The sequence below is a fragment of the Microtus ochrogaster genome, unplaced genomic scaffold (genome assembly GCF_000317375.1).
Source record: "Microtus ochrogaster isolate Prairie Vole_2 unplaced genomic scaffold, MicOch1.0 UNK58, whole genome shotgun sequence".
NCBI classification, from domain to species: domain Eukaryota; kingdom Metazoa; phylum Chordata; class Mammalia; order Rodentia; family Cricetidae; genus Microtus; species Microtus ochrogaster.
In genome coordinates, this window is record NW_004949156.1 from 1,088,163 (window position 1) to 1,113,218 (window position 25,056).

Below are 25,056 nucleotides of genomic sequence, written 5' to 3' on the forward strand. Positions count from 1 at the left end.
CTTCCTTCCTTCCTTCCTTCCTTCCTTCCTTCCTTCCTTCCTTCCTTCCTTCCTTTTTTCCTTCCTTTTTTCCTTCCTTCTTTTCTTTCTTTCCTTCTCTTTTCCAGATCCCATCTGCAGTTTCCCCTCCCTTCTCTCCCTCCAGCCTCTCTCCCCCACCTCACCTCTGTCCACATTCACTACTTCTCTGTTTCTATTCTTATAAGGGTAGGCCACACATGTATATCAACAAAACATGGCATATGGAGTTACAGTAATACTAAGCATGTATTAAGGCTGAACAAGTCAATCCAGTATGAGGATAAGGGTCCCAGAGGCCAGCAAAAACTTCAGAGTCAGCTCCTGTTCCCATTGTTAAGAGTTCCACAAGACAACTAAGCTACACAACCATCACATATATGCATGGGGCCTATGTAAATCCCATCCAGGCTTCCTGGTTTTCAGTTCAGTCTCTGTGAGACCTTGAGCCCAGGTTAGTTGATTCTGTGGATTTTTTTTGTGATGTCCTTGAACCCTCTGGTTCCTACAATTCCTCCTCCCTCCCCCCCTTCACAGATTCCCTGAGCTCTGCCTAATACTTGACTCTGGGTCTCTGCATCTGTTCTCATCAGTTCTTGAATGAAACCTCTCTGATATCAACTAGACTAGCCACCAGTCCTATCGCATTGCATATGCAGGACAGACTGTAGGTTAAAGATGATGTACCTGAGTTGGTGTCCCAGTTCCTTCACTGGAAGTCTTTCCTGGTCAGAGGAGATAGCCAGTTTGAGCTACATATCACCTATTGTTAGGAGTCTTACGTGGAGTCTTCCTTGTAGATTTTTGGAAGTTTCCCTTGGAAACTAGGTTTCTACCTCACACCAAAATGCCCCCCTTTCCAGTTGTCTTTTTCAGTACCCTCTCCCCACATCCACTTATCTGATCATCGTTCCCATCTTCACATACCCCAAGTCTACCCACAAAATTTATTCTATTTATCCTTCCCAGTGAGATCCAAGCACTCCCGCTTGAACCATCCTCTTTGGCACTGTGGATTGCATCATAATTATCCATTACTTTACAGCAAATATCCACTTAGAAGTAAGTGCATAACATGTTTGTCTTTCTGAGTGTGGGTAACCTTACTTGAGATGGTTTTTTTTCTAATTCCATCCATTTTCATGGAAATTCCGTGATGTCATTGTTTTTAACATCTGAATAATAATCCAGGGTGTCAATGTACCACATTTTCTTTATCCACCATTCTGTTTAGGGGATGTTGTTTCCAGGTTCTAGGTATTATGAATAAAGCTGCTATAAACATAGTTTTGCAAGAGTTCTTGTGGTATGTTTTAACATCCTGTGAGTACATGCTCAAGAGTGATATAGATGGATCTTGAGACAGATAGTTCCCAATTTTCTGAGAAACTGCCATATTGAGTTCCAAAGTGGCTGAGTAACTGTACAAGTTGACACTCCCACCAGCAGTGAAGAAGTGGTCCCCTTCCTCCACATTGTGGCCAGCCATGTATACTTTTGTCACTTGTGCATTTTTGAGTGTTTGTTGTTGTGGTTTTAGTTTTTTTTTAAAAAATCATATTTTACATACCAACCCCAGTTTCCTCTCCCTCCTGTCCTTCTGCTCTACCCATCTTCCCCCTACCCCACCCCCATCCACTCCTCAGAGAAAATGAGACCTCCCATGGGGGGTCAACAGAGTCTGTCACATCACCTGAGGCAGGACCAAGGCTCTATCCCCTGTATCTAGGCTGAGCAAGGTGTCCCTCAACAGGGAATGGGCTCCAAAGAGCCAGTTCATGCACTAGGGATAAATACTGGTTCTATTGCTAATGGCCTCACAAACTGCCCACACCACACAATTGTCACCCTCATTCAGAGGGACTAGTTTGGTCTTAAGCAGGTTCCTCAGCTGTCAGTCCCAAGTCAGTGATCTCCCACTTGCTTGGGTCAACTGTTTATGTTGGTTTTTCCCATTGTGGTCTTGGTCCCTATGTTCATAATATCACTCCTCCTTCTTGCTGGCTGGACCATCAGTTACAAGATGAAGCTTCTGTGATGACAATTAAGATAGTAATCAAGAGCCGGGCGATGGTGGCGCACGCCTTTAATCCCAGCACTCGGGAGGCAGAGGCAGGCGGATCTCTGTGAGTTCGAGACCAGCCTGGTCTACAGAGCTAGTTCCAGGACAGGCTCCAAAGCCACAGAGAAACCCTGTCTCGAAAAACCAAAAAAAAAAAAAAAAGATAGTAATCAATTTGATTTCAGGAGAAGGGCAGTTAATGTAACCTCTCCACTATTGCTTAGATTCTTAACTGAGGTCATGCTTGTGGGTTCCTGAGAATTTCCCTAGTGCCTGGTTTCTTGCTAACCCCATAAGATACCCTCTTTCAAGGTATCTTTTTCCTTGTTCTCCCCCTCTGTCCTTCACCCACGTCAACTTTCCCAATCCCTCAAGTTCTCATCCCTGTTCCCCTTATCCTCTCCCACTCCCCTTCTCCCTCCCTGCATCCCTTCCCCCATGTTCTCAATTTACTAAGGAGAGCTTAGCTACTTCCCCTTCCAAGGGAGGATCCTTGTTTTCTTAGGGTTCTCCTTGTTTCCTGTCTTCTTTGAGGTTGTGGGCTGTAGGGTGAGTATCTTTTTCTTCATGTCTAATATCCACTTATGAGTGAGCGCATACCATGTTTGTCTTTCTCTGTCTGGCTTACCTCACTCGAGATGTTTTTTTCTAGTTCCATCCATTTCGCTGCAAATTTCAAGATGTCATTGATTTTTATCACTGAATAGTACTCCATTATGTAAATATACCACATTTTCTTTATCCATTCTTCAGCTGAGGGGCACCTCTGTTGTTTCCAGGTTCTGGCTCTTACAAATAATGCTGCTATGAGCAAGGTTGAACAAATGTCCTTTTAGTATGAGTGTATATCCTTTGTGTATATGCCCTATAGTAGTATTGATGAGTCTTGAGGTAGATTGATTGCCAATTTTCTGAGAAACCACTATACTGATTTTCAGAGTAGTTGTACAAGTTTGTACTCCCACCAGCAATGGATGTTTCCCTTACTCCACATCCTTTCCAGCATAAGCTATCATCAGTGTTTTTGATCTTAGCCATTCTGATGGATAAAATGGATTCTGAGTCATTTTGATTCATGTTTCCCTGATGGCTAAGGATGTTGAACATTTCTTTCAGTGTTTTGTGGTCATTTGAGATTCTTCTTGTGAGAATTCTCTGGTTAGATCTCTATAACATTTTTAATTAGATTATTTAGATTTTTGATACCTAGGGTTTTGAGTTCTTTATATATTTTATAAATTATTCCTTTCTTATATGTGGGGTTGGTGAAGATTTTTCTCATTCTGTAGACTGACCTTTTCACTTTGCTGAAGGTATCCTTTGCCTTACAGAAGCTTTGCAGTTTCATTATGCTCCATTTATTAATTCTTGATCTTAGTGTCTCTATTGCTGGTATTCAGTTCAGAAAGTTGTCTCTTGTGCCAATGCATTCATAGTTCCCACTTTCTCTTCTATCCAGTTAAGTGTATCTGGATTTATGCTGAGGTCTTTAATCCACTAGGACTTGAGTTTTATGCAGTTTGATAGATATGGCTCTGTTTGCATTCTTCTACGTGTTGACATCCAGTTAAACCAGAACCAGTTTTGAAAATTCTTTCTTTTTTTTCATTGTATAATTTTGGCTTCTTTGTTGAAAATTAGGTGTACATAGTTGAGTGGATTTACTTCTGTGTCTTTGAGTCCATTGATCCACCTGTCTTCTTTTATGCCAATACCATGCAGGTTATCTTTCTATAGCTCTGTAGTAGAACTTGAAATCAAGGAGGATGATATGATACCTTAGTAAGTTTTTTTTATTGTACAGGATTGTTTTATCTATCCTGAGGGTATTTTTGTTTTTTCATATGAAGTTGAGCATTGTTCTTTCAAGGTCTATAAGAATTGTGTTGGGATTTTAGTAGGGATTGTGTTGAATCTATAGATTGGATTTGGTAAGATGGCCATTCTTGCTATGTTAATACCGCCTATCCATGAGCATGGGAGATAGTTTCATAATCTGATATCTTCTACAATTTCTTTCATCAATGACTTGAAGTTCTTGTAATATAGGCCTTTCACTAGCTTGGTTAAAGTTACACATGCATAGTTCATATAATTTGAGGCTATTGTGCAGGGTGCTGTTTCCTTGATTTCTTTCTCTGCACTTTTATCATTTGTCCATAGGAGCCTACTTGTTGGTTCAGTTAGTTTTGTATCCAGTCGCTTTACTGGAGGTCTTTATTAGCGGTAGTTCCCAGTAGAATTTTGTGGGTCACTTATGCATACTATCATATCGTCTGCAAATAATGATATATTGAATTCTTCCTTTCTAATATGTATCCCCTTGGTGTCCTTTAGTTACCCTTTTGCACTATTTAGAATTTCAAGTTCTATATTGAATGGATGCAGAGAGAATAAACAACCTTGTCTTGGGAAACCTCTCCTAGTCAGGATTTCTATTGCTGAAATAAAACATGATGACCAAAAGGAGCTTGAAGAGGAATAGGTTTTATTTTAGTTTGTAGTCCATCATCCAGGGAAGCCAGGTCAGGAACCTGAAAGAGCAACTGGTGTAGAGGCCATGGAGGAGTAACACTGACTGGCTTGCTCCTCCTGGCTTACTCAACCTACTTTCTTACATCACCCAGGGCCGCCAACCTAAAAGTGGCACAATCCAAAGTGACCTGGACATTTCCATATCAACCATCAATTAAGAACATGCATTACTTGTTTGTTTACAGGCCAGTCCTGTGGAAGCATTTTCTCTACTGACGTTCCCTCTTACCAAATGACTCAAGTTCCTGTAAGGTTGATTAAATAAAAAACTAGCCCGTATAAAACCTGTATCTCATTAAAATATTAAAAGTTAAAACTATAATCAAATATATAGTTCATCTTATTGTTATTTTATCTAAGGATGTTTAAAATTGGTGAGTTTATACTTTTGGTTATCTTTAAACTAATGATACAATTTCATAAGAAAATCACTCTTGGTTGCTGTGGTGAAGAGCTCTATGATTTTACAGCAGGTAAAAAGCCAAGATAGTTCATGTAAGTTGTTGGGAACTGCTGTTTCACTTTGCAAAGTAGTTTTCTTACCCATGAGAGTAGATCTGTGCTCCCCAAACCAGATGGGCAGCATAACAACTCCAAGTGAACTGCTCTGAAGTCTAACTAATAAAGTCATGCCCCATATGTGGTGAAGTGTTATAAATAATTAAAACTCAAATGTGCCTTAGCCACCACAAACTGACCAGTTTTTACATCTTTGGAATATATTACCCTGGCTATTTTACAGCTATTAATTAATTGTCTCACTAGAGTGACTTGTTTTCAATTAGCGTGTATTATTCTGCTCCAGATATATTTTTAAAACTGACTCCCTTTGTTTTGCTTGAGCAGCCACTAAAGTGATATTTATTACTCGTCGACTTCTGTGATTAACCTAGAGAGAGTCTTAAAGGAAATCATAATGGGGAATATTCAGAGCACTGCAATAAACCAGGAGCTTATTTAATTCCTATCTTTGCATCCCGGATCCAAATGGAGATTAGATCTTGATTGTATGAATACTGTAGGTAATGACTTTTATTTGCACTTTCGCTAATGAAATTGTTTGCTGTCAGGTTTTCATCGTTCAATTTAAAGATCTGTATAAGCCCTTCCCTAGGGACCATTAAGGACATCTTCAAAGCTTTCTGAGATTTTTCTGGTTACAATTTAGATGGAAGTAATCAATACATACATTATTAAAACGGTGGACAGAAAGCCGTTATTGCCGGGATGTTGTTGACAAATGAAAAGACTTGAATAAAGTAGTTTACTTGTTCATTTGTCAGGTCATATATTATACATGGTAGATTTATTCAGATGTCACCACAAAGTGAGGCAAAGGATTATAAGTTCAATAAAATTATCCCCAAATCACATTGTAGATTTTACATTCATTTTGGTTCATTTTATTGTCAATGCTGGCCTACTTAGTTTAGCTTCATTTTAGTGTATTAGTTGGATGAGTTCTCTGTGGTTTCTTTCTACAGAAATAGAAAATGTCTTTTGGAATGTTCATTCCAGCATTCAAGAATCTGGCCTCTTGGAGTTCTAAATACTTTTATTCTCCTACAAAGTTAGATTTTTTTTAGTTAGGTCTGCTCTAAAGCTGTCTTGGTAGATACATTGCAGGAGTTAGGTATCATTTTATCTATTCTTTATTACTATTAGAAGAAGCTTTGTATAAATGTGATATTCTATGCAGTCATACATGGAGTTGCTGAATAGTAGAAACTTCACATTTATTTTTAGAATTGCATTTCTAGGCTTTTGAGGAAATCTTCTTCAAACTAGCTATATCATCAAAATGTAAGAATGCAGCCATCTAGGAACTGCTGCTTTTCTTTAAAGATTATAAGACGATGAAATGTGAACAATTTACAAATTCATTTCACCAGCCATCTTTTTCCTACTTTGTCAAATTATTTTGATATCTTGGCAAATTCTCTTAAGTATAATATTTTTATGGCATTTTATCTTTTCAAAACACTTTTACACAGATCATTTAATTACAAATGAACCTCCAGGCTTTTGCTGTGTTCATTTATTCCCAAAAAATATCATGGAAAAAAATCTTATCATCATAACTAACCATGTAAGAATTCAATGATTCTTTCAGTAACTCCTTATTGAGAGTCTCCCATTCTTCAGAGGTCAGGGATACAAAAGCGAATCATGAGTCCCTGATCCCATCCACATAAACAGTAAGCCAATAAATTAATATATAAAATAATATCAAGTATTAATAAATGCTACAAATCAACTAGGAGTAGAGAAAGAGGATGAGGTAATGTTTTAATAAATATCTGAGTTAGTGAGCAAAAATTGGAGAAGGCAGAGATAATTCTAAAGGAGTGAGCAGCAGTTTCAGAAGGCTCACAGAACAAAAAGTTCTGTGTTCATGGAGTGTTCATGGGAAAGTAAGGTGCATAGTATTTATTGTAGGAAACAGAAGAATGAAGCTATGCTGGTTATATAGTGAGACAAGGGCCAAATGACAAATAGTTTTGCAGATCAGAGTTTACAGAAGGATTCTGTGCTATGTATCATAAGACATCACTCACTGTTGTGAAGTTATTCGGCTGCTATGGATAACTGACAGGAGGAAAAGGGTGATAAAGTCATCTAGAAAACACATGATGATGACCTGGGCCGGAAGATAAATGATAGATCTGCTGAAATGTTATTTCATCTAAGATTTATTCTAATAGGTGACCTGATAAAATATATGTTAGATGTGGCATGGAGTGTGTGCAAAACTCTCAAGGAAATCTCAGAGCCCTATATCTTGAACGAACAGCAGACAGGTAGTGCCACTTTTGGAGGGGAAAGGAACTAGGAAATGCGCATGGTGGAAGGTGTCTGGCTGAAGCAAATCAGGTATTCCATTCCTACATTTTGTTAAGAGTCAGGACAAGCAGTATGATTCAAAATTTCTCCTCTTCTTACATTTGACAGTCTCAAATTTTGGTTGAATCACAAGATTTGTACTAAGGTTTTCTAATAGTGCATTTATTTACTGTTAATACCAGAATTCAGAGTTTAGGCTCAATGACTTAAAACTGAATTCTCTAAATGGCTATAGGAGCAGATTGGATTTTCCCCAGTGATTTCTCAAGGTCAGCTCAGAACTTAACAACTCTGTTGTCAGTGGGAAGTAACTTCCCCAGTGGTTTTTGGAAATAGCCCAGACTGAAGATTGAATTCAAACAGCTGTTCAAGATGCTGTGTGGGCAATAATCCATTCCTCGGTAGCATCAAAGACCCGTGAGTAGTCCAACCTTGATTCTCTTCCATGCTCTTCATTTCAGAGAACACAACTCTTGTTTTAAAAGGCTCCCATGAAAATAAATCTGAGCAAGGTGTTTGTGGGGCAAAGAAAACATTTCCCAATAAATACTCAGAAATGGTTTCTCATAAGCAAAATTTAAAAAATTGACCTCTCTTACAAATGCATCAATTTACTTTTAATGTTGCTTCAATACTTTAGACACCTTTCAAAATGAATTCAGTTGTTCATATTATTGGCTTTCTGAAACAATAGCAAGGTGTATGAGATCCTAGGATTGTTTCACTTCAATTTCATTCAGTAGTGGAGTAAAACTAAGACGCAGCTCTTTTCACTGTTTAGTGATGACTGCATTGCCATACTCAAAGAATCAGAGAGCAGAACATAGTTGACAGATGTTAGGGGACTTGTTACTCATTGGATAAAATTTAAGTTACAAAAAAAATGAGTGAATTGATATTATGCAACACAATTTCTATATTTAACACTACTGCTGCTTGCTCTTAAATTCTTGTTAAAGGGTAGGACTCATGTTAAGCATTCTTATCATAGTTAAAAATGATTACAATGACCTTTTACAGCCCACAAGCCTGTTTTCATAACTTTTAAAATATCAGTTGGCTCACATGAGCAATAAGGGAAGATTCAGTGTTCCTGATTTTGTTCTTTTTTCTTTATCTTTATTTTATGAACATGTATAAATTTTTTTATATTCTTGATATCATCCTGTCATGTGCCACGTTACTGGACCCTTTCCACTTTCCAAGGTCGTGGTTTTGAACTACTTGAGAACTGATCATCCATAAGTCACCATTTGATTAACTATTTCCTATGCATTTGAAACTCAATGTATTGGCCTTTTAAGTGAGAAAGTTGGTGAAGATGGCAGAATGTGTTCAGCAACTCTTAAACACAATCAATACAAGAGGCATGCCCACAAGGTAAAAATAAAAGTAATAGTATGAGAACTAGAACTACAGTATATGATGCCCAAACTAGTAAATGCTGATGAAATTACAGATAAGACCATCTTAATACCCATGCATATGTCTGTTCTACAGCCATTTATATTAATTACTTTTCTATTGCTGTAATAAAATACTATGATCAAGGCAATTTCTAGAAGAAAGAATTTGGTTTAGACTAACAGTTTTAGAAGGTTAGGACCCATGATGGCAGAGTGGAGCTAGGAGACAGCAGTTGCATGGAGCAGCAGCTGCGAGCTCCCATCTTAAACTACAAACAAGAAGCAGAGGGAGATCTCACTCTAAATGGTGCAAGTCTTTTGAAACATTAAAGAGTTATCACCATCACCACCACCACTGCTGCCACCACTCTCTTGACATACTCCTCCAGAAAGGACCCATTTCCTTACTCTCCCCAAGCAGCCACCAACCTGAGACGAAACATCAAATTCCCAAGGTTTGTGGTGTGGGGAGGGGGGCACATCTCATTCAGACTGCCAGAGCATTTGTTCAATGTGTGTAACTACCATGAAATCACTCCAAATATTAATAGTCGTTCTTATATTCTCTTATTCATCTAGTGGTATAAAGTAGAGGAAAATGCCCAAAACAGTGGTTCAAACAAAGAGCCCTTGGAATGTTTGAGAATAAGCATCTCCTTTATGAAACCACTAAGTTTGCCAACCATGGCAGCACATACCTCTAATCCTAGTACTCAGGAGCAACAAGAAGGAAAAGTACTACAACTGTTACGGCAGGCCAGCCATGACTACGTAGAAGACACTTTCAAACCTGAAAAGGAGTGAAGGAAGAAAGAAAAGAAGGAAAGGAATTGAAGAAAGCAGTGTTTAATAGGGCAACCTTTATAGGAAATTACATTCAGTTCCTAAAAAATTGCAGAGAACTTTGGATCTTGAACATATGAGCAAGCTCAGAATAAGATCTGTCTTGTTTCCAATTCACAGCATTATTTTTATTTCTCTAATGACTCATAAGATGAGACTTTTGCCTGCAGGTCTGTTAATTTTCTATCTAAATCAAACACACACACACACACACACACACACACACACACTATTGTTCTTTTATTTTTATGATTGGATGGCCTCTTTTTAATTTAGCAATATTTATTGAGGATGTGGCAAATAAAACCTATAACTTTATCAGTCTGTGTCATGTCGAGTATAACAATTTGAGAACTGGAAAATGTAGTTAGCAAATTTGACACATCATGAATAACGAAAGGAAGTCTCTGGAGGATTTAGTGACCTTTATTAGTTAGCTGTGGAGAGCTCTGGCCCTAGTCAGACTTGTACTCTGGGGCCCCTGCTACTTAGAACTATACTGCATTATAAGATGGTTCAGCCATGTTCTGCAGAGTAGGAGATTATGTACAGTCAAGCCATCAGATTACATTCTGAAAAACACAAATAAGACATTGATACTTCAATAAAAATGTAGCTAAAATTTAGCTTCACAGACACTGAAAAACAACAGAAATGCATGTATGAATTATTCAAAATATTTTACTAATTCATTGAGAATTTCATACAATGTATGATGTTCACCCTCCCTAAGTCCTCTCAGATCTGCTCATACCTTTCTACCCATGTCAACTACACATCTTCTTTCTTAATCACCTGCTGAATCCAATTTGTGTTGCCCATATAGCCCCAGCTGTAGGACTATCCAGTGAAGTATTGTCCCTACTAGAACCACAGCCTTAAAATTGACTCTCCCTCCTCCAGAATTCATCAGTTGTCCATAGCTTCTTAAAGGTGGGGGTTTATAAACTCCTTCCCCTTCCATGTTATAATTTTGACTGGTTTTATCTTGTATAAATATTGTGCAGGCAAATAGAGATATACTGTGAGCTCATGAGCACAGAAAACTTATTATGTCTAGAAGAAACTGTTTCAATCTAGTTCTCCATGAATTCTGGCTCTTACAGTCTATCCGCTCTTCGGCTTTGGCCCTTGTGCCTTTGTGTGAGATGATGTAGATGCCCCATTTTCAGCTGGGCATTGTGCTGATACTTGTTCTCTGCACTGTGACCAGTCATAAATTTCTGACTTAACCACCACCCACTGTATAAAAGAAAAAGACTTCTCTAATAAAGTCTGAGAACTGTAGTCATCTGTAGGTACAGAAATACAAACTTAAAGGGCAGTTGGGAGAGGCAGGGAGGAGAACAGAGAAAAATCTAGAGCTGAATAAAAAAGGGCAGTTTGTTATTGTGTCCCTTTGACAGAATGATAATAGTAGATTATCCCTTAGAGTCCTTGAGCTCCCCAACCATAGCTTTTTGTCTAGATTTACAATATTAATCCTGAGTTTCCTCCTGTAATGCAAGCCTTAAATCTAATCAGTAAAAAACAGTTAGTTGGTTACCCCTATACCAGTTGTGTCACAATTGTAACAACACTGTACAATAGCGTATCTTGCCACAGTGGCCAATGTTGTGGTTCAGTGTCCACCTTTAGGTAAGAGTAGTGATGACTTTTCCCTCCAGCATCCAACTAAGTACCCTCCAGTTCTATGAAAGTTAACCAACAAGAGAAAAACACCTTGTCAGTACCAACTTGATTTCTCCTTGTCTCACTACAAACATGTGTGGTTTCTTCTGCAATAGGGCTTACCCTCAAATTCTGAGGAATACAAAAGTAGTTCAGGTTTTTAGTCTACCTTAAGACTTGTGACATTTGAATTTAAAATACCTAACATGGCCTTAGGTAAACATTTGCCTAACTGTACCTTAATTTACATTGGTAAAGCATTTATTATATAAAAGATGTCCTAATTATACCAACTTAGCTAAATTATTGATTATTCAAGGAAAAAATAAATTCCTGACATTTTCCCTGCCTTATATGAAGCACGTTTAAAAAATAAATTTTTTTGAATTATTGAATAAGCCAATAGTCACCAATTACTTGTAATATATAAGCACTGTCAATCAAATAACTTAACCTTCAAAAGAGAAGTTGATACTTTGAAATTTAATACTCCCATGTCATTGTAGGAACAAGCTTAGTTGCCATTTATTTTGTAAAACTAGGAAACTAAAGGGGGAAAGGTTAATTTAGGAAGCCTAATATTTTCTTATTTGCATGGTCAAATAATATCTTAATTTCATGGAAATGCCCTAAAACGTTAGTGATTGACCCTGATTCTTCCACATCACTGTTTGAGACCTTGGGCATGACTCTCATAGATAAGTAAAAAGGGAAGGAGTGGGAAAGAAAATGTATTTAAAGGAAATGATCTCATCTGTTTAAGAGATTTGAGAATTATCTTAACACATAATGCTGACATCTAAATATGGCAAGGATGTAGTCTATGTAGGTGTCTAAAGTCTTTTCACATCAACATATTAATGAACCAACTTACCTAATCTAGAAGTATCAACTATAATTTATAGGAGAAAATCAGTGTTATATATGAGAATATAGTTTCTCAAACTTCACTCATTGAAATAAAAGAGATACAGTATCAAAAAATCAAGGATCTTGACAGTGAATATTCTTATTTTATTATATTATTTTAAAAACCATTGGTTTATGAATAGATATTAGGTGTTGAAATTTTTCATATTTATACATATATATCATTGTATATTTTATTTTGCTTTTGCTTTGAATTGCCCTCCCCCTCTATATTTCTTCTCTTGTTTGTCTCCATCCTCCAAAAGTTTCTTTTCTTCTTTTGTGATATATATAAACATACATACAAATATATGTTTTGTGTATGTGTGTATATACATTCTCTTGCACACCCTTCTTTATTTTTAGACCTTTTCCTACATTCTTGATATCCCATTTGTACTTTCATATTCTACATGTGCATGTACATAGATACACATATACACATATCTATATATGTATGTATGTATTTGGTGTTTGAATGAGGATCCACTCATAGGCTAATATGTTTGAGTGCTTGGCCCCCAGCTAGTGGAACTATTTGGGAAGGATTAGGCCATATGGCCTTGTTGGAAGAGTGTGTCACTGAGTACAGGCTTTCAGGCTTCAAAAGACTTTCTGAGATTCCCTGTCTTGATCCTCTCTCATCTCTCTCTTTCCCTCATTGTTGTGGATGAAGATATGACCTCTCAGATGTTCCTACACCCTGCCATTATGGAATCTATTCCTTTGAAACTGTAGGCCAAATTAAATGGTTTCTTTTATAAGTTGACGTGATCATGTTATTTTATCACAACAATAGAAAAGTAACTAAGAAAATATGTATATGTATATGAATAGAGTTTTAAATCTAGAGTCCACATAGGAAAGAAAGCAAGTGATGTTTTTTCTGAATCTGATTCATTTTAGTTAATGTCATAATCTCCAGTTCTACTTACTTTCTTGCAGATATTTCAGTCATTTTTCTGCCTAGTCAAATAAAATGCCATTTGGTATATTACCCCATTTTCTTTATCGGGGGATAAAAAACTGTTAATGGAGAGCTAGACTTATTATACATGTTGGCTACTGTGCATAATACAGCAGTGACCAAGTGTGTTCAAGTATCTCTGTGATATGTTCCTGCATATATATCCAGGAGTATTGTACCTGAGTTAAATGATATTTCTGGGACTTTGTCTTAGTTAGGGTTTCTCTTGATGTGAAGAGACAACATGACCATGGCAACTCTTATAAAGGAAAACATTTAATTGAAGGGGAGATTTACAGTTTCAGAGATTTACTCCATTACCATCATGACAGGACTTGGCAGTATGCAGTTATGACAAGGTGCTGGCTACATCTTGATCAAAAGGCAAGGCAAAGTAGACTGTGACACTGGGAATAGTTTGAGCATAGGAAAATTCAAAGCCCCCTCCAACAGTGACATACTTTCTTTAATAAGGCCACACCTCTTAATCCCCTTTGGGGGCCATTTTCTTTCAATACTCCACATGGTAGATCTATGTTCAAATAAAAGTATTTTATCATTTTTTTTAGAAATCCATATAAAATATTTTGGTCATTTCTACCCTCTCTTCCCCTTATCTGTTCCCAGGTCCAACAATTCTTCCAGCCCTGCCCCAATATTGTGCCATTTTTTTTTTAGAAAGGGCTATGCTACAGCAGATGTCCTCTTCTAGTTCTTACACTGTTCTCACCCACTCTTTTTTAATGTGAAACTTCTATATTAATATCTATGGCAGCTGGAATTGTTTATAGTACTACCACTAGAATATATATTCCCTCTTATCCACATCTTCACTAGCATTTATTTTTATTTGCTTTCTTAATGATTATCATTTTTAGTGAAGTTAAGATCAATCTCATTTTTTTATTTTATTGAGAAAAGGAAAAAAAGTTTCAGCCTCCCATTTCCCTCCCCCTCCTCCCACCCTTCTTCCCCTCCCCCCACTCCTCTCCCCCTCCCTCTCCAGTCCAAAGAGCAGTCAGGGTTCCCTGCCCTGTGGAAAGTCCAAGGTCCTCCCCATCCATGTCTAGGAAGGTGAACAACCAAACTGGCTAGGCTCCCACAAAGCCAGAACATGAAGTAGGGTCAAAACCCCATGCCATTGTCCTTGGCTTCTCATCAGCCCTCATTGCTCACCATGTTCAGAGAATCCGGTTTTATCCCATGCTTTTTCAGTCACAGTCCAGCTGGCCTTGGTGAGCTCCCAATAGATCAGCCCCACTGTCTCAGTGGGTGGGTGCACCCCTCGTGGTCCTGACTTCCTTGATCATCTTCTCCCTCCTTCCGCTCCTCATGGGGACCTTGGGAGCTCAGTCCAGTGCTCCAGTGTGGTTCTTTGTCTCTATCTCCATCCATCACCAGATGAAGGTTCTATCTTGATATGCAAGATATTCGTCAGTATTGTTATAGGATAGGGTCATTTCAGGTTGCCTATCCCCAGCTGCCCAAGGAACTAACTGGGGACATCACCTTGGGCTCATTTTTATTTTAACTTCTCTGGTGGCTAACAAAGTTGAGAAGGTTATTGTATAGATATTGGTCATTTGTGTTTCATCTTTTGAGAATCGTCTGCTCATTTTACTAGTGCCTTTCTTTAGTGAGTTGTTTTATTTTCTCTTGTTTGGTATTTAGTTCCATGTTTATTCTGGATGTGAATTCTCTGTCATATGTATTGCTAATGGACATTTTTCTACTTGATAGAGGATGTCTTTTCACTTGCTTGTTTCTTTTGTATGACAGAAACTTTTGTATTGCATGTAATCTTATTTGTCAATTCTTGGCATTATTTCATGAGCAAAACGCATCCTTTTTAATATAAATTTCTTGCCTGTGACTCTATCTTTTTAATATACCTTTTATTAAATCTGTTTGTCAATTTCCTACATATATAGTAGACTTTCTTTTACTCATGCTCGCCACCTCTAATTTTGCTCCCTCCTTTCTCATCCCTTCCCTTTTCCTTTTCCTACAAGTCCCTGTTGTGCACATGCACACACACACACACATGCACACAAACACAAAGTATATATATATACTGTTTTGTGACTCACTGAGTTTAATCAGTGTCCTCCCTGAACCATGATTAACTGTTAACAGACTCAATCTTATACAGGCCCATTGCAACTTATGTCTGTATCTTGAAATGTGTTCCCTATTTTTCCCAAAACTATTTCATTTTCACATCTGATAGTTATTTGATCCATTCGTAGTTGCTTTTTCTGTCACTTGAGAGATACTGGGCTATTTTCATTCTTCTACTTGTGAATATCCATTTTCCCAGCAGTACATTTTTAAAGGGCCGATTTGTCTTCAATATGTATGTTTGTTGCCTTTGACATAAATCAAATGGCTCAAGCTACATTGAGAGATATTTGGGTATTTTATTCCATTGACCTCATGTCCAGGTATAATATGAATGCATTCTTGAATTCAGTTTTAATGAATGATATTGAGAATCTTTTAATCTGTGCTCACTAGGGAATTGATCTATAGTTTTGCTCTTTTATTCCTATTCACACTTAGTATTGCTGTAATTCTGGTTTCATTGAATGAGTTCAATAGTTTTCTTTACCTTCCTAGTTTAAGAAACAGTTTGAGAAGGATTGATGTTAGCTCTTCTTTAATTTTGTCTTTAATATTGTTAGAATTTGGTAATGGGAATTTCTACCTAATTTCCAATTTCTATATTCTTTAAAATTTTGGCAGAATTGCTCATTTATTTGCTAGGAGATTTTTTTCTCTTTCACTTTCATTGTTATTGTCCTCTTTAAGGTTTTTGGTCTTGTGGAATTAGTTTGCTATCTAGTGTATTTCTTTCTCTTTTTTTCTTTTTGTTTTTTTTCCCTAAAAGCTCAAGGAATGTCACTCAATTATTTATTTTAGGCCCCTGAATTTTTTTTAAAGTGTAATCATTCATAGAAACTTTCCTTCTGGAAATACTTAACAGGAAGATGTGCTTTTACTTCCATGTGATTCTAGGAAATATTGAAATTCCTCCTTAATTTTTTTCTTCAGTAAACACTAACAAATGTACAAGTGTCTGTACAAGTGTACAAATGTCTAACATTTGCCAAGTGTCTGTGTTTTTTCTGTACATTTCTTGCTCTTGATTTTGTTTTATTATACTATGATCTGGTAAAATACAAGAAATTATTTAAATTATTATATTTTATTAAAACCTTCTTTGTGGCCATAAAAGTAGTTTTATTTTAGAGACAGTTCTATGAACTTTGGAGAATAATGTACATTTTTTATCTGTTGGATGGAATATATTTGACTGCCTTCTAAGTTCATTTGCTCTCAGTGTGATTTAGAGGTAATTTTCTTAGCTGATTTTTTAACTTATGTGAAATATGTAAATGAGGTATTAAAGCTATCCACTCTTATTTTATCATAATTTACCTGACCCTTTATATTCATTAATGCTTACTTTATTTACAAATGCCCCACCTTTGGCACCATTTGTAAATGGAGGTTTCTGTCCTGCCTGCTCCCACAGTCATTTAGTCCCAAAGAAACACACAGAGGCTTATATTAATTATAAACTGTTTGTCCTATTAGCCCAGGCTTATTATTAATTAGCTCTTACAACTTAAATTAGCCCATAATTTTTGTCTATGTTTGTTACGTGGCTTAATACCTTCTATCCATGAGGCATTCTCATCTTAATTCCTCTGCCTCTGGATGGTGGCTACAGACTATGCCTTTCCTCTTTCCAGAATTCTCCTAGTCTAGTCACGTTCCTGCCTGACTACTAGACAAACACCATTTTATTAAACCAATAAAAGTGACAAATCTTTACAGGGTATAAAACCTTTATCCCTCAGCACTTTCCATTTTTTATTTTCAAAACAAGACCTTTGAATCTAATCTCCTTTGTTTAGCTTTTTGGCTGACCATTATCTATAACAACCTGTAACCAATACTCTAAACAAAGACATACATCCATAATCCATTATTTTGGAAATGTGGGCAGTTTCTAGGCTACTTTTTGCTGATTTCTGGTGCTGATACTCTTATGGGGACCCAAAGAATATTCAGGATTATGGTCAAGTCCTGACTGGAGTATTCCTTGAGGCTGCATCATCTCAGTCAGCAGCTTTGAAGCTGTCTGGTTGTAGAACTCAGAGGAATCTGCAACAGAGGTGCTCTGAAAAGTTGAATCATCTGGGCCATCTGTTTCCATTGGAGATTTTTCAGAGAGTCTTCTTCAATCAAACCTTATATTGTTGTGCTCATCCTTGTGGATTCCTGAGAATTTCCCTAGCAACAAGGTTCTCATTAGTCCCATAATGACTGCCTCATTGCTCTCCCACTCTATCCCTCCCCAATTCAAACATCCCATTCTCTTATGCATTTATCCCCCATTCCCTCCCCTTTACTGCTCCTGCCCCCAGTTTACCTAGAATATCTCATCTATTTCCCCTTCCAAGGGTGATATCCATGTATCCCTCTTAAGGTCCTCCTTATCTGGCTTCTCTGGAGGCGTTCATTGTGGTCCAGTTATCCTTTGTTTTACACCTAGTATCCATGTATGAGTGAGTATGTACCATGTTTGTTTTTCTTAGTCTTTTCTCACTCAGGTAGTTTTTTTCTAGTTCCATCTATTTGTCTGCAAATTTTATGATGTCATCGTATTTAACAGCTGAGTAACACTCCATTGTGTAAATGAACAACATTTTCTTGATCCATTCATCCATTGAGGGGCATCTATGTTGTTTCCAGGTTCTTGCTATTATGAATAATGCCGCTATGAAGATAGTTGAGTAAGTGTCCTTGTGGTGTGACTGAGTGTTCTTTGGGTATATGTCCAAGAGTGGTAGTGCTGTGCCTTCGGGTAGATTGATTCCTAATTTTCTGAGAAATCCCCATATTCTTTTCCAAATTGGTCATATAAGTTTGCACTCTCCCCTGCAGTGGAGGAGTGTGCCCCTTACTCCACATTTTCTCCAATATATGCTATCATCAGTATTTTTTTTTATCTTAACCATTCTGACATGTATAAGAGAGTATCTCAGAGTTGTTTTTATTTGCATTTTTACTGATGTCTAAAAATGTTGACCAATTTCTTCACCTAGTTCTCTTTGATTCAGTGATACAAGGACTACTGATATCCATGCTAGAACAATGGTATGCCACCAACAATTAATGCTCAACCTTTATTACATAGACAAATGGAAGAGTAGTCATGTATCAATGTTTTCAATAGCACTACAACTTAAAGTTTGTCTACATAATATAAAGCATTATCAGTTTGTTTGGCCTCTTATTATCTAGCAGCAGCATCTTTCCTTTCACACATTTCTCTTATATCAATTTTGTATTTAGTCTATGTCTTCTTACATTGTGATTATAGAAACAATCAATCCTGTTTTCTAGCCACTTTCTTTAATTTCAAGAAATGGTGTGAAACTAGCAGTGCTTATTTCTTTGTCATACAGAATTCCTTTGTCTTTCCTTTCGATTCATCTTAATTCTCAGTGATTCACATTTAAGAAATGAAATTTTGTATCTGTGGTATAACTAAGCCCTTAGCTACAACTCAAATGGCAAGCCAGTGGTCTCTCATAATGGATGACCACTGTTAGCCTTGAATTATTTTCTCTCTGCTTTCAACAGTGGAATTTCACTATCACATATTTTAGATTTTTTTTTCAGTTTGTTGTGACCTTTAATCTAAATCCTTATTTTACAGATGTTGCTACAACAATTATCTCCAGCTTGTTCTATCCAGATCTGTATTGTGCCTAGTTATTTATATCATATTTATTTCTGTTCCTGTGATTATCCTGGTTTTCCAGAGTTTGTCTGAATTTCCTGGTGTAGTCCTTGTTTTAAGTTTACACGCTTGTCCAGCATCTTGTTGCATGCTGGTACTCGCAGCCCTCGATTCAGAAGCTCAAAAGTCTGAGGCAGGGGGATCAAGGATTCAAAATCAGCCTGGGCTACATAATGCAACTCTGTCTCAAAAGACAGACAACAAAAGAACATATAGAAACAACATTAAAAGTTCAACCTCTTGAAAACAATCTGTGTGATACAATATATAGTTAGCTTATTACTACCTTTAGTCTTTCATATTCAAGTCACTGTTCTTTTAAAAGTGCGTCTTTTCCTTCTGCTCCTTAAAATTTCTGACTTACTGTTCTGTCCTCCTTGGTTTTTTGCTTTAGGTCAAAATATATTGTTCATGTAATTTCCACTAGCTATAACTATTTCCTTTTCTGCTCTTTCCTTGACTAAATGTCTGTCTCAGTCTCTCAACCAGTCAAGTGAGTACTAGTTATTGCAAATCTGTCTTTGCCTCTATGAATAACCTTCTTCAAATTCTCGTAAATGCTTTTAACCTCCTCATATTTGGTCTCTCATAACATTCCACTTTTCTTTATGTCATTAAATACTGACATGTAGGCATTGAACATGTATTAGCTGAATGAGAAAATGATGTTTAGATAATTTTCTCCTACAGACTTTATTTTTTTTTTACTGCCAGAAAGAATTCTATGTCTCCATGATGTCCCATATACAGAATGCCCACCCTCATTATAGTAGGATTATAATTTTAGGCTGTATTAATTTTATCTTGAATATACACATGAGGTATTCTGGATCCAAGACAGATTTTTTTTAATTGCCTTACAATAAATAGTCTTACCTCTTCTTTCTTTCCTAATGACATGCCCTAGGGCAACAGGGTAAATGTTGATAAAAATCTTTCCATGTGAGTACTTTGTTGCTGTACAGGCAAGAGACCAAAGATTATACAGATGGAGCCAGCTGTCCTCCACTCCAAATACATCTCCTTGGAAACATAATAAGCCTGAATCTAACTGATTTTCAAGGCGTTATCTCAATGCCCCACATGCCTCAATTTTTACAATCTAGAAATATTTCCAGACCCTGGGCTTTATATATTTTGCTTATAGCCCACTAGAGTTGTTTTTTTTTTCTCTGACAACTGGAAATTTAGTCTAGCAGTCTACCAAATAAGGCCTTAACCATTTGTCCTTCCTAGATCAGAGAAAATTGAAAAATTAATCAGACAGATGGTACACATCTAATTTGCATGGGATGGCAAAGTTCTCAGCAGGCTAAAACTATTAGAGGTGCGTAGAGTAATCCAGGAAAGTTTATTTCCTTACACTTAGTTAAATTGTACCCAGAATTCGCTCATCGACTCAGTATAAATCCTTCACACAGCTGTACTTAACTACCATGTCTCTTTCTCTCTTCCTACTCTGGCTCTGGGTGGCATTCTCACATTCTTTCAAGAAAGTCTTCTTTCAGCTGCCTCCAGTTAGTTTTCTTTCATATTCTACTTTTCCCCTTCTCCATCGCCTGCTTTGCAGAGGAGCCCCCTCCCCTGTCTTATCTGTAGGAAACATATTTTAAGACTGCCCCATGACTGCCCAAAACTCTATGAACAATGAGTTACTCCCTTATGCATGCCTGACTATGATAAAGTATAAGTTGCATGGGAGGCTGAGACAGGCAGATTTCTTAGTTCAAGGCCAGCCTGGTCTACAGAGTGAATTCTGGGACAAACCGGGCTATGCAGAGAAACCCTGTCTCGAAAAATAAAAATATATAGCAGCCTCTGCATACAATGGTTTTAATTTCCTTCTCAAGGCAAGATTTCCCTCTTCCTGAGTTGGTCTTGAGTTCAAGAACAGTACTGCTAGTTACCACCAAGTTGTATGCGGCACTGTTACACCTCTAGGGTTATCATGCCATTCTGGTCTTTTTTTGTGGTTCACAAACATCATAGCTTGGTAGGACTGTATACATCCCCCTCCTTTATAAGCCTGGAAATCTTCTAGTATCAGGAAAGTTAATTCTCAGGGAAGAGGTTTGCAAGTCAGTGCCAGCAGTAGGGCTGTTGTGTCCTAGGTGTGAAGTGTTCAGAGTCCTTAATAATAGGAACTTAACTATCACAAGCAATAGCTTGTGATGTTACAAGATTTTCTTAGGCAGCCCTGACCAGCAAGGCAAAAGATGGCTTTTTAGGACTAATGATACGCATTTTGTTTGGTTGTCTTTGACTCTTGAAGAGATTAATGTCAGCACAGATGCGAAATTTTTATTTAAACAACATACTTATATTTGTACACTGACTTATGTGTTGTAAAAAAAATTTAGGTTCCTCGAAACTTTTTCACATGTCTCTATTGTTCTGTTAAGCCCTCACTTCTCCGTTCAAAATTTATCTTCGTCCCTTTCCTTCCCTCACCTTTTTTCCCATTTCCTCTCTCAAATCACTTCTACCCTTCCTAAACACACATGTACCCATGTCACTGCCCTTCCTAAATTTTTACAAAGGCTCCTAATTACTTACAAATAGTGAGTAAACTTTTCAAGAGTCTGATGTCCAAAATCTTCTTTAAAACTGCACTGTATTTCAGTATAATGAGAGTGCCTTACTTAAACTCCAATAAGTCTTTCTTTAGTCCTAATTTTCTAGACGGGAAAGCCTGTTTGGAGATGGTTATGCATCTGATATGGTGTTTGCCACATGTCTCTGTACATGCATATTTTTCTTCTTTAAAGGTCCTCTAATACTTCTTCCCTAACCCGTGTTTATGCTTTAGAACTCTATGTACTTAAATTCTCCTAGATATCTTTCCCAGGTCCTATTTAACTGATTCTTATGTTTAACTATTCATGGCATACTGCAATTTACTAAGTAGAGGCACCAATTTACTCAAAACTTTTTGTTTCTGGTCTATAGTGTAACTACTCAGACTTACAAGTTTGCTATAGGGAGCCACTTTTCTTTATACTTAGCAAAGCCAGTATCACGGTTTGCTCCATGTATACAGACAAATAGAGAGATAATTTGCTTGTACTTGTGAATGTTGGTTTATAATAAAAAATACAGCCCTGCAAGCAGAATCTACGCATACATATACAGGTACAAAAACGTGTGTTTGTGTGTGTGTGTGTGTGTGTGTGTGTGTGTGTGTGTATGCATATGGGAAGATGCACAAACACACATACTCAGAAATCAAATGAAATATTATAGGTAAAGCTGGACTTCTGTGTAAGTAAAGTAAATAATCATTTTCCCAGTGTGATTTCAAGGACACTAGAATAGTCTACAATATAGAAATTGCTTTTCCATCTGCAGACTGAATCCAAATAGTCCATTATTTTTATTCAGACACCTTGCCTGTCTCTTCTGGATTGTAAATAACCTTGACAGATCGATTATTGTATAAAATATCAAACTCAGAGTTATTTTAAATGGTGAGCACCACTAAGATTTTTACCAACAAATATGGTAAAATACAGTTCGGAGGTACTGTTGTATCAGAGTGCTATGTACAAAATTTGAAGGAAAACACCACTATGTTTTTCCAGTGGTATAAGATGACTTAAGACCACTTAACAGCATTGCTAAAAATAAGATAGAGTTGAAAATGGTACATAATTAAGCCTAGGTCAGAGGAATAATTCTTATCAGTATTATTAATAAGATATATTATCACTTATGTGATACTTAATATCTTTTATTAACATGGTCACCCATGATATAATAAAATCTGGGTCAGTAACTATATTTTATATTTTTGAATACTAATTTATTCTACTATCACACCATGCCTCACTAGATTATGTAAGACTTTAGAGTTTTTCCTCCACATGTAGAATGTTTCTTTTATTCTTTCATTCTTTGGTTTTGGTGTGTTGATTTGTTTAGGGCTGTCCCAGAGCTAGGATTCAACCTGAAACACCTTCTAGTTCATCTTTGGGCATGTTTGCTCCCTGTGATAGACAGTGGCTACAACCCCACTCCCACATTTTTATTTCGTATTTTGGTCCAATAAGTTCTTGAAAACAAAACTTAATCATTTCGTCTCCTCTTAATCCCCATAATAGAAAATATAGATTGGAGATTGAAATTGTCAACCAGCCCGACTGGTGAACCAAATGGTTTGAAGATATCTATTCTAGGTCTGTTCATTTATAGACAGGTATTCACAATCCCTGCATCCATAATAGTTCCAAATATTTCTGGTCTTCTCAGAAGAGTCACAATATAAAGTGTAATTGATAGTTTTTCAAAAATATAATTTTCAATAGCATGATTTTACTGCACTAGTTTACACACCATCAAACATTTGGACAGAATTGTTATTAGTTGAATGTGTTGTATACTTCAAAACAGTCTTAATACCCCCCGCCTAGCAGTGAATGCTTTCCACTGTGTACTAGATGTGATTATTTTGAGAATATTTAAATCTTCCTTAGCAAGGGTTAGATTTTGGATTATATACCTTGTGGTTTTATCTTTAGATCTGAGAGTGTGGTTATAGAAGCAAAGTGTACTAATATTAACGATAACACAAAACCTGTCTAGAAAGCTCTCCACTTCTCCCCAGAAAAGTTTTGCGAACACAGTGGCTTCCTCATTAACATTGAGACCCAGGTAGCCTTTCTTATATTTTATGACTGTCGGTTTATAAATAAAAGAGAGAGAAATTGACTGGGGAATTATGTAAACAAGTTCTGAGCACCCAGGATTAATTTTGAGGAGCATTCCAGAAGCCAAACAAACATTTCTTTTCATCTCATTTCGCAGGCCTTCAAGAGGGAATTGAAAACTAAAGAACCTGTAATCATGAGTACTCTGGAGACTGTGAGAATATTTCTGACAGAGCAGCCTTTGGAAGGACTAGAGAAGCTCTACCAGGAGCCCAGAGGTAATTGAATGTGGAACTGTAATAACATATTGATAAAGGATCAGGGTTGACAGAGCCGCCCATCCATGCTTGCTGCCAGAGCCTGGAAGGCTCTCATACTTCTGAGTTAAACAATTGAGTTAAATCAATTCAAATTAAATGTAGGTTTCAAAAAAAAAGAGCAAGGAATCATAAGGCACAGTGCATAAACCTGTTTTCTCAGACATAAATCAAGTAATCCGTGATCAGCCATTTGAATATTTAGAAGATAGTAAACAAAGGAGCTTATCCGTGGAAAGGAATTCTATTGTTACAAAGACTACAAGCTAATTTCCAGTTTAAGAGCCTGGCGGAAATAAATTAGAGCTCTTCGGCATGTGCGAACATCTTTCTCTCCAAAAGCTTAAATGAATCTTGATTTATCTGACTGACAGAAAAGTAGAACAGATTTACTAAGGAAGACAGACAGTTTAGCTGTGCTAGACTGTATCAAAATTTATGCCAAAGTGTAAAAGAGCCATTAATCAGGGAGTTGGCCTCTTGTTAATCTACATTCCCTTCCTTTGTTCTAGTCTGACCTTTTCAACAATGTTTTTTCTTTTTTAACAAAAATGGATGTGGCCTGAAACCTTGTCATATTGCCAATTTAGAGCTTCCGCCTGAAGAGAGAGCCCAGAATGTCACACGGCTCCTACGGAAACAGGCTGAAGAGGTCAACACCGAATGGGACAAGTTGAACATACACTCAGCTGACTGGCAGAGGAAAATAGACGAGGCTCTTGAGAGACTGCAGGAACTTCAGGAAGCTGAAGATGAGCTGGACCTCAAGCTGCGTCAAGCTGAGGTGCTCAAGGGATCCTGGCAGCCAGTTGGGGATCTCCTCATTGACTCTCTCCAAGATCACCTTGAAAAAGTCAAGGTACTGTGTTTTGCTTTGAGAGACCACCCCAAAAGTACTCACTTAAGTTTATACAGAATCTTCTTTATTATTATTTTTTTATTTTAATTAATTAATTTATTTTTTATTTTATTTATTTATTTATTTATTAAAGATTTCTGTCTCTTCCCCGCCACCGCCTC

The 25,056-nt window shown here is 37.0% G+C and overlaps 1 protein-coding gene across 1 annotated transcript in view; it reads left to right on the top strand.

Annotated features, from left to right (window-relative positions):
* Dmd (dystrophin) overlaps window positions 1–25,056 on the top strand; it is a 1,456,297-nt gene that overhangs the window by 1,071,954 nt on the left and 359,287 nt on the right. The window contains exons 45-46 of the mRNA XM_026777353.1: window positions 23,877–23,997; window positions 24,627–24,895. Coding sequence (XP_026633154.1) covers window positions 23,877–23,997; window positions 24,627–24,895 — 390 coding nt within the window. The remainder of the gene's footprint in view (window positions 1–23,876; window positions 23,998–24,626; window positions 24,896–25,056) is intronic.